Raw genomic sequence first — 11,780 nt, forward strand, 5'->3', positions numbered from 1 at the left:
AAATAAACTTTTTTTTACTGCGACCCGGTGTGAGATTTATAATTACCCACGTTATAAATTAATACTCATATATTAAACAGAAATTATTTTTTGATAAAAATAAAAATTCGCTATTTATTTCATTATTTTATACACAAAAACTGCTAAATAATTATATAAAAAAAACATAAATAATGAAAGACTTATTTTCAGTTAAAACTTAAAGTAAATAGAGTAAATTTTGTTTTCAAATTAGGTTTGATATCCAGTCTGGTTTGATATTTATACCATTAAGTACACCAATGTTGACAACGAAGCAGTTCAGAACCAAAAAAATTGCATTTTCGCATGCTTTTTCGGTTGCGTTTGGATATTGCTTTTGATAGTGCAATTAAAAATTAATTAGTTGTACAGTTTCAAACATTTATTTGAGATCACTGTCGCATTTCTTTCTTTTAGTTATCGACAGATAGATATTATTAAATTGAAACTGATAGTGTTTAAAAATGTAAATCTTTTTTATCGTAGTTTGAATGGATTTCAATAACTGTATATTATGTTTCAAAAGATTCAAAATTTCTTTTTGAAAATTATTGTTTTCATAGAGCCATTTTCTCAATTTATACAACGCTTTGCAAATTCAATTCACAGTGAATGTAGCAAATATGTCGCTCAAATAATTAGAGTTAGTAGTTAGGTTCATTAACCGCTCGAAATCGAGGAATCTATCCTGAAATGGCATCTTGTTTAGATGATGGTTGTTCTTCCAGATATATATATATATAAGGCTTCGTCTCTTAGCTGAAACAAACGTTTTAAATGTTTCCTTTTTAAAGCCCTCGTGAATGACAATACAAAAGGGTTTATGTTTACTCCCAATTTCATTGCATAATTCGGTAAAAAGTTAGCTCAAAAAACTTAATCCAATCAATACCATGACTAATGACAAAATCATCGGTAGCCATATCATCTGAGGTTGCTCTTGTCGGTAGTCTTTTAAAAAACATAAAATTTGCTTGTCAATATATCTGATTAAACACATTAGATTTACGTAATCCTCGGTATCTGTGGTTTTATCTATTTAAAAATAAAAAAACACTTGCTTTTTTTTACTTCAGCAACTAGTTCTTCCACCTACTTAATCTGTAAGATCTCTGACTAAAACGCTCCAAAGGAACGTTAACACAAAAGCGTTGAATTAATCGTTAATATTCGAGCACAGTTGTGGGTAGCGGTCGCTTGACACATTAGTTTAAATGTTAAAATAAAAATTATACCCAAGTAGCACAACTACTTTTATCAACGGAAAATAACCGTTTACAAAAAATTTTCGGAAGCTGAATGGTACTCAAAATAGTTAGAAACACGTTTATACATTATTTAAATAGCTGTTGTTCATCTGGATAGGACCATTTTAAAGTAAGATAGGGGAATAGTCAGTAGGTAATGCCGGTCACGTTAAAATCTTAAACTTCCAAAAACATTCTGCTATTGCTACTAATGTTCTCATCTAGTATGGGGCCGAGTAAATTTATTGTGTAATCGGGTATTAATCATGAGTCTAAAACTTTCAAATATTGGAAAACTCTTTTCCAAAGCTCTCAAAGGCGAAAAGTAAAGCTGGAATCTTTGTTGGCCTTATGAATTGTAATATTTTTGTAGAGTTACTCAGCCTGGATCTGTTTTAAGGTAGTAGTTCAAGATTTTCTTGGAAACCATAGAGCTGAAAAGTACGAAGAACTGATCACTGACATGATCACGAATTTTTCTATCACGGGATGTAGAATATTCGGAAGAAAAAGGGGAACGTTTCCATCAAGGCACAGCGGAATTTGAGAGACTACCAATACCAGTATACTTAAGGAATGATGAGAGATTATATTTGGGGGTTGATAAGAGAAACTTCTACCGAACATCACAGAAAAATTAAAAAAATTCATTTTTAAATTTCTTAACTCCATTTTGAAAGGGTTCATTTTTTATATGCTTTAATAAATCATCTGTTTGTAGATTTTTTATGCACTTTATACTCATAAAAATAAATTCGGAAGTATTTTTTGTTCTAAATCTTATTTCTAGGTATAAAAGCAATAAAAATAAATAACGTATAACCCGGCTGGTGTTGTATACAGCTACTGTAGCACTAAAGAGAACTCTTTTCTGGCTCTTATAAAATAACTATAAATCTATTTTGTTATTCTCATAAGCTACTACTCAGTAATTACATCATTAAAGAATTCTATTTTACCACTTTTTCTTTATCATTTGACAGAGTTGCCGATTTAAAAGCTATATAAGGTGCATGTAAGTTTAATAATATAATAATCCATAACTTTGTCATTTTTCTCAATCAAGTGCATCTTGGTATCTGTAAAATAAATATTAATTATGAAACATTATTCAGGATTGTTCTTTTAACAAAATTTACCAATAAAATCCACTTTATTGTGAAACCTATTTAAATAATTTCAAAAAAGACGACTTCCATTGAATGTATGCAAATTCAACTATTCATATAAGAAAAAAGAAAATTAAACTTTTTATGACTTTTATCAGCATCAATGACAAATTTCCTGGAAATGGGCTAGTTATGAACAAGTCAGATGATTATCATGAAAATAATATAATAATCAATCAAAATTGTTACTTGTTCCATCATTAAAAATTACTTAACAGTAAAATAATATGTATAAGTTTTATTACCTACTTCTAAATATCCCTTAGACAATGTGAACGACTTAATATGTGGTCATTATTACGTTATTCTTAGTAATTGATTTAGTTAACAGGTCGGTAAGGAGACTTAAATGGCACTATGATCATTGAATCCTTTGTACAAGTTGATTATCATACTATTTTCATGATAATCATTTTTTACTTGTTCAGAACTAGCTCATTTTTGGAAAGAATTGAATTTGCATTCAATGGGGCGTCGACTTTTTCAGAATTATCTTAGAGAGGTTTCACAGTAAAGTGGATTTTGTTGATAAATTATGGTAAAAGAATGATCTTTAATAATGTTTCATGCTCAATAATATTTGTTCTAGAGACGCCATGATCGAGAAAAATGACAAAGTTATCGATTATTATATTATTCACCTTATTATAAAACTTTTAAACCGGTAACTCTCTCAAATGATAAGTAAAAAGTGGTAAAATAGACATTACTGATATAATATGATTACTGAGTAGTGGCTTATGAAAATAACAGAATAAATAAAAGCCAAATTCAAATATAACAATAATTTTATCACCAAAAGATTGGTACCCTTACGGTTACTTTTCGACATAATTACCGAAGAGATTGAGACGTTTCTCATAACTGTGGACGAGCTTTTCAATACCCTCTACAAAGAGAGTTGCTGCCAATGAATTCTAGTAGCCCTTGACGTGGGTTTGAAGGTCCTCATTGGTTTGAAACTTCTGGAGATTCAGTAATGGTGAATTTGTGGTTTAACCATTCTGTCAACTAGTTGAACCAGGCCATTTGAAACGACAGATTTGCGTCCTTGGTCTCCTTCATCATGCACATCATTACGGCCATCTTTAAACTTTCGAGAACATTCACGCACTCATTTTCCGATGATTTTCTGTAGCACTATGTCCTGCAGCCTGTAAAAAACGATTAACACTTCGCAATTCACACTTGGTGGGACCATAATAATGGCGGACATGTTTACGTGGCTGTAACACAACGCCGACTGACGCCTTGTATAACAGCTAGAAAAGAGCTACAGTAGCTCTATATAATTGTTCTTTTGTTAATGTTTTGACCATTTCAATAATATTATCGAATAAAATGATCCTATTCAGATGAATGAGAGCTATTTAAATAATGTACAAACATGTTTCTAACTATCGTGAGCACCATTCAGCTTCCGAAAATTGTTTGCAAACAGTAATTTTTATTAATTAAACTAGTTATGGTATTGGGCTATAATATTTCTCACACAGCAGTTATATGATATTTCGGCTATAAAAAAAGTATGCTGTGTGTTACTTGGACTCAGTTTAATATATGGCAAATCACTTGTAAGCGTTAGATTTTTTTTAACTTTTTCAAATATGTTCCAGTTGTATCTTGTTTATTGGAAATGTTATTTATAAAATTGAGAAGAATTGTCACTTTACTGAAAATATAAATATCAACAATTGTAGATACATCAATACTTTTAAAAGTAATAAGTAAAATAACTAGCTTTAATCTACATACAAAGGGTCAAAGACCTTTGACATGGTGTGTATTTCACGACGTTGTGTGATAAAAAAAGACTTTTTGAAAAACTAATTATTTTTTCAAATTTATTGGTATTTGAAAAAATTATTGTTTATTAATGGGAGAAGGATAATATTAATAATTTAGAATAAAAGTATACAGGGTGGCCAGTAATTTAATTAGAAATTGAGTACTGTAAACATTGATTTGAAGTAGTTTATGTTTCAAAAAATAACTTATAATTTTTATATTGCCATCCTTTGACGTTTTTAACGGTGTTATAACCAACTTACCGAATTAGATTACCTGGACAACCTGTATTTTAGTTGGTTTAATCTCGGTAAGTCTCAGTGATATGAAATCAACTGAATTAATATTAAATTAATTATTAAGATACCTATATTACTCACAAATACGTTCAATTTGAAATACATGCGAAGTATTTGTAAGTAATATAAAATTTTGTATTAGATACCATCACCTATATATTTTTATACACATATAGTAAAGTAATAGATTATCCGCAGTAATTTTATACGATAATATTTCGATATCTAAAACAAATCAATTTTGAAGATTTGGGTTAGGAAAAGAGCTACAAATTATAGAGGGGTAGAAGTAAGGAGGAGCACCTCTTATGGTAGAAATGTTGAAAAAGTGTCCATCTGTAAACAGGAACTTATTGTATGTAGTAAGTGAAAACCATATGAATTTAGCAATTAAAAACAGAGTGAAATAAGCTGGGTTGAAAAAGTTTAATATTTTACTTGAGTACTTGAGAAAAATACAGTTTTCAAAATTTCAACTACTTATGTGCTTTCAATTTAGAAAAACGACATAAACGGCTAAAAAGAATGGTAAGTTATTTTAATAACAATAATCAGTAAGCTTGGAAGAGCCTTTGATACAAATAATTAAGTAATGAACCTCAAATAAAAAAAATCTTTCTTATTATACGCTATTCAATTTTACAATATATACTTGCGTGCACAGAAATCGGCACACTCTAAACTTTTGACTTTAACTATATTTCTTTTTAAATTATTCGTCGGATAAAAACAGATGCTGTTCGAAAGACAATTCAATATGCTGTGAGTATAAATTTATGAAAACTTATTTCGACTTCCTATGTTTAACATATAGTGAAATTAATGCATTAAGCTTTCTAATTATTAACATAAATAGGGTTATTGACAATTTAAAACTTAATTTCTTAATAATGGATATGACCTCCTCTGACATCTCGAGTTTGGGGTAGGAAGTCTAGTTCGAATTCTTCTTTTTAGATCATCTCATAAATGTTTTATCAGATTTAGGTCAGGATCCTGGATCCAGTACAGCATACAGTTGACTGTAGCTGTCGACGTAAGGTACCATATGAATTGCCAAAATCTCCTCGATATATATCTATCAGCTGTTAAACCTCTTCTTCCATGAACACGGTCGCCTCTATCAATGAACACAGGATCGGTTTATGCTCCTATAGAGATCGCACTCCAGATCATGTAGGAACCACCTCCATAAGCACTCCGCTTCTCAAAGCAGCAATATGCAACTCGCTCTCTTGGTCTTCGGTACTTCTTCCTTGTTCGGTGGCTACCAAGGAGGCATATTTTGGTCTCATCTGAGAGCAGAACAGATCCCCATTATTCCAACGTCTAATTCAGATGATCCTCGACAAAACGCAGGTGTGCTTGCCGATGAGCTGGAGTAAGTTTTGGACCAATCGCAGGTGTTTTAGAGGTTATATTATTTTCCTACATTTTTCGTCTTACTCTCCTTTGACTAATAGTCACTCCTCTCTCCTCATGGAGCTATCGTTGCACTTGAACGGCATCCGGTGACGATTTCTTAATGTTGTAAAGTAGTCGTCACGAGCGGTTGTAAATCGCCTTCTACTTGTTCCAGGTCGCCTATGAAAAGATCCAGTCTCCTCATAACGCTGGGACACTCTTCAAAACGCTACGCGGGTCTAGCAAAAGCTCGCTGACCAAGTGCATTTCCTATTAAAGCAATAAATTAGGCGGCTTTTTGCGGTGTAGTATTCAAAGTAACACACTTGAATACTATTTAGATTATAAAAAACGAATTATATGCAAACTTCTGTTACAAACGCAATAATTTAATCAAAAGTTTACAGTGGGCCGATTTCTATACAAGCGAGTTTATATTTAAGACTAAATTTTAAACTGCTATGATGATTTAATGGAACAAGTAACTTTAAGGATAATTTTTGTAAATGATGTTTGAATGCAAATGATAAAAATATCAAATTGGGTCAATGTATAATTATAAAGAACTTATAGAAAACTATAATTACATACCAAACATCTTATAGTTTTATGATTAGCAGATTATCTAGAGATGATTTTTTTGGATATCAAAAAAAGGATTTTATCTTTTTTTTTCTATAGAGAAACCATACTTTTGTACTCTTTCAACGGCAATAGAATGAGTTAAAGCTTGATTCTATACAGAATAAATAAAAAAAATGAATGAAGAAAATTTTACACGAGGAACGTACAAAAATATTATCAGTTGATTGACACCATAATATTTTGAATTCGAAACTTATTTACAGTGCATTCAATTATATAATGGAAATTGTATAGAATTAAATGAATGGTAATATGAAATAATGTATTTACCGACATTTTTGAAAAAAGTGTTCGACAGTATCTAACAATCATGGTCGAGTCCGAATATTATATTAACTAAATTAAAAAAAAATGTTGGTATACATGTTATTGTTTATTACCATCCATATTTTATGTAAAATTTTTGGATGGATTCATATATTAATAGTTTTGTATAACTTCAAATAAAAATTTAATTTACTATCCTACTCTAAAAGTTTCTGGCGCTGTTTTTAAAATCTTTACGTTTGCAACTAAAGCGCCACCTTTATTTGGTCCCTTTCAACGGACATTTTTTGATACGTTGAGATTTTTCTCGTTACCTCCAAACTAGAAAATATCTTTTAAGCGTAAAATTATGAAAACCATCGAAAATATCTGTATCAAGGGATTTTTTACATTTTTTTAGTTTTTTTTTAAACTAATTGTGGCCTTATAATTGATATAAGAAAATATCAATTTTTGTTTCTTGGCTTGTTCTTTCAGTATATTTATAGAAACTTTGGTGGAGATACTGTAAACTCCGAAATTATGGCATTTGGGTATAGATGAAAAATAATAAGTATTTCTTAAGAATTTCTAAAAGCGAAAAATAGTTTAACAAAGTTCATTAATTTTCCGGAAAAAGGAAAGATATGACAACAATGTAAATACCACCATAGTACCGGGCGTATCACAAGACCCTCGTACACAAAAATTTATAAAAATCGTACAAGCCATTCCCAAGATGATTGAGGCGCTCCATACATAAAACTCACTCTGTATATTACAAAATGTACAGTAATAAACGTTTGTATAGTCAGTATAACAAATTGAAAAATATTGCAAGGAAAAATTTAATTATATAAAAGTTACGATAATGTTAAACACTTAACAATTTCATTACATTTGAGAGTCACTCTTATTTAAAATCGTGAGCTTCTCATATAAAATTAGTGCCGGATCATGAAAATATTGAATGAGTGAATAATTTCTTGTTTCTGTTTATGAAACATGAAATCCTTGCATGAATACGTTCAATCACTGAGTTAGAAAATATTTCACATTATTTTATCAACTATTTGGTAACACCACTTAACTTGTATAATGCTCTACAAAAGTCTCATCTCCTTCGTAACTTTAGGGTCATACATAAACTAGTGATACTAGAAACTGGATATAAGCGGTTGGAAACTGATCTACTAGTGATGATAAATGACGTAATCGTCACAACGCGATATCAAATACGCGTTTAATAAATCCAGAATTTCAAGATTCGACTGGCTGTTAGAAGGGTTTTTGTTGGACGAGGTTCAACCGAATTGTTACCTCGGATCTGATACCTTTCAAATTTTTTCTAGGGGGGTATCTCAAATCTAAGAGCTACATCACTGAACCTTACAATATTAAAGTTTTAAAACATGTTTAACTGAAAAATGAGGAACACTGAGGGAATTCGAGAAAACTTTCTCAAAAGGATAATCAACTGTCAATTGTATAGGCTACTTAATAACTTATAATAGAAGGGCCATTTGACGTACATTGGCGACAAAATGATGTCATCTGGTACTATTAATGAGTCATAATCATTAGTCGGACAGTTTACAACGTACTAGTTTTTGTATAACTGTTCCAAAGACACAAAAGAGGAAGTGGACTATTGAAAAGGATATACCCTGCAGACCAAAAGTTTGAGACATATTAATTAAAGTAGGAAAATCGAATAAAACTTCAATAAAACACTAACTATTTAATTTATCTGTTATATCATCAAATAAAACACTTTTTGACATACAATATACTTGATAAGCGTAAAGAAATATTAGGAATCTATACTAAAAAAGGCTATAGGCAAATCTGATTTTTCATCAAATAATACTTCTGTCTTTTGAAATATTGCTTCTCGTGAGGATGGACCGCAACTACGGACGTTCCTATCAAGCTATAAAAAATCAATGGAATTGAGATCCGGGTTCTAAGGAGGTCAAACCATGTTTATTAACACCCCTTGTGCATCTTTCTCTTCCAAATATCCTCTCCATAATTTGGAACTTTAAATGATTTGTCCCATTGGAAAATGAATCCATTCGCAATTAATCGCAAACCCGATGGAACAACATTTTGTTCTAAATTTTTTTTGTACTGTTTATTATCCACAGTCTGACATATTCTTTTTTAAAACGCTACGTTGCACGTAAATTCTTTGTTTTGAACCGGAATAGCTCAAACTTGGATTCATCGGTTCAAAAAACTCTTAAAATCTTCTTCAGTCCAATTTCAGTCACTCGCCGTTTCACTGTAGTCAATGATAAAGGTTTAGCTCGGGTTTTTACTTCATCGCGGATTTCTGGTGTGTTGAGCGTCTATTTCGCTTGCTGGTAACAACAATGAAATTATCTTTACTTGACGTGGTAGCTCTCGACGTTCCTGATCTGGACGATCTTGAAAACTGCCTGTCTTCCGGTATCGAGTTATGTTACCATAAACACAAGTCTTCGACAACTTCATATTTAAAGCAATCTCACGTTTGGATTTTCCGTCATTATATAATACAACGATGATAGAACGCACTTTACTTGCTTCACTGCTCGTGCATTTCCCATTTTAAGACGTCTTCATTGCAGAAGTTAGATTGTTGGTGAACAAACCCATGTAATGTAATGATAAGTCGGAGTGTGGTGTTTTTAGAAGCTAAATAATGATTATTATTGATCGATGGGAAACAAAATCAAAGCAATTAGGTAGTTATTACCACATCATAACAATATTACTGCTCCACCACTTGGCTCTAAAGCCACGTGTTTGAAAAATACATGTTTATTGTTCAATTACATGTTTATTGTCCAATAACTTAAAAGTGAATGAAAGTATGACTTCTTTAGATATCTGCAATTTCTTATTTCTTAGACATTTTGATATGTTTATGTTTCTAAATCGTTTTAATTTTAGGTCTCTTCTGATTTAAAATTAGATTTTTTCACCTGTCTAAAAATACTAATTGATAGATAATTATATTGTTTTAATGTGGTTTTAAACCTTTGGATGCAGTGTATACATTGGACAACGCAAATAATATTTTGATAAAATGAATGAAAGTTGAAGAAGTTTTTTACTTTAGCGTAAATATACAATGTACTGATGTTTTTCAAAAATTTCTAATATAACATTTAAAGAAACGCTTTTCTTGTTAAAGAATGTTAAATGTTAGATTGAAATTTTCGAAAATTTGACTCTAAATAATAAAATCCTACGTAGTGTATTATCAAATATAATTCTATTGAAGTTTGTTATTAATAATTTATTACTGTTTATACAAACAAGTAACCAATAAGGTAGCTGTATTGGAAATAAAATAATTTTTATGTGTGTTAATTATTATTTTCCTAATTTCTTTAAAAAACCAGGAATAGTATTAAGAAAAATCGAAAAGTATGTGTACATTTCGCAGAACGAACTATGATTAGTAAGCGGTCGTGGTACAATCAAGATGTATTGGAGTTATGGGGTCATTGTTTTACTTTGATTCACCGACACATATTAATGTGGGGTTATCACAAAGGTTTCGTTTGGAGTTACTAGAGAAATAAACAAAACATCAGTACAAGGTTAAAGAAATAAGTAGTAGCAAATCTTAAGTTGACCTTGAAGCCAGTGGGTGTCTGCGTAGATACCGCACGCCAAACATCGTCATTTCAGGATGACTGCTCAATCAATTCCATTTGTATTAAACTTCAGTCCGTAGCTCCAAGACTATAATAAAACGGTTTACGAGTCTCTGCAATTTTTCAAACGTAGCGTATATTGTTGTCAGTTTTTTAGTGTAATTAAGTGTAACGTTGAATTATTGTTTTTACTATGATTTTTAAGAAAATAATAAGGCTTCTGATGTGACATACGAAATAGTATATTACACATCGAGATGGGAAAAATTTCATTACTGCCGAGATTTTAGATATAGTTAACCAAGACGCGAAGCATCGAGGTGTGTAATATGACACTTTCTAACCTTTAATGACTTTAGTAATGACAGCATTCCATATATTGTAAATAAACTATATTAGTGTTTTAATTGATGTACAAGTTTTACACTAGGTGTCTATACTTTACATCTCCCTTTCTTTATAAAATAACAACATTGCTTTTTAAACTTACATTTTGATTCAGAATATTAATTTTCAAATACCATGAAAATAATATTGTAATTACTGATTTAGGTATTATTAAAGATCAACTCTATTTATAGGTTTAATTGTTCTACCAAATCTTGATAATCTTAGTGGTGTCGTTGGTTGAGTTGGGTTCGTCTTTTGCAAATGAAGTGTTGCGTGACGAGCTCGTTTCTAACAGCTGGTAATTGTTCTTGTGATGGAACCTGTGGTACTGCTAGTTCATCTGTGTATTTAGTTTCAGGAACTACTATTCTATTGCTGGTAATGTCTGCTTGTACCTTGTGCAGATGAATGAAGTTTCTACGTAGGATTTGAGCTTGATCAGTTTGAATGATCACAGATCTTGGTAGACCTTCAAGCTTTTCTACCATTCTTGCCCCTTCCATTTGGCGATTAGCAACTTTGTGTATGACTCTTTCATTAATTTCAAAATTGTACTTATGTTTGGTTATGTTTGTAGGTAGGTAATGGAAATCTGGTTATTCTGCTGAATAGACATTGGTTGGGTGAACCTAACTTATCATTTCTTAATGTATTTCTCCAGTTTAATATATCAAGGTGAACGTCGGTCATGTTAATACTACATTATTTTAATATGTTCTTGGCTACTTAAACAGCTTTTGCGGCGAGCCCGTTGCCTTGATGGTAATGTGGACTAGATTTCTCATGATTAAATTTCATTCTTTTTGAAAAATCTTGCATTCTCTAGACATGTCTTGTGTTCTATTGTCAGTTTGTTGCTCTTCTGGTGTTTCATGAACAGCAAACCATCTTTTCACTTGGTGGATAACGTGCACGAAA

At 31.1% G+C, this 11,780-nt stretch overlaps 1 protein-coding gene across 1 annotated transcript in view; it reads left to right on the top strand.

Annotated features, from left to right (window-relative positions):
* LOC130901063 (uncharacterized) overlaps positions 1 to 10,182 on the top strand; it is a 64,476-nt gene extending 54,294 nt beyond the window's left edge. Inside the window, exon 20 of the mRNA XM_057812144.1 lies at positions 6,104 to 10,182. Coding sequence (XP_057668127.1) covers positions 6,104 to 6,205 — 102 coding nt within the window. The 3' untranslated portion in view covers positions 6,206 to 10,182. The remainder of the gene's footprint in view (positions 1 to 6,103) is intronic.
* Positions 10,183 to 11,780: the final 1,598 nt, after the last annotated feature.

The sequence above is a fragment of the Diorhabda carinulata genome, chromosome X (genome assembly GCF_026250575.1).
Source record: "Diorhabda carinulata isolate Delta chromosome X, icDioCari1.1, whole genome shotgun sequence".
NCBI lineage: Eukaryota > Metazoa > Arthropoda > Insecta > Coleoptera > Chrysomelidae > Diorhabda > Diorhabda carinulata.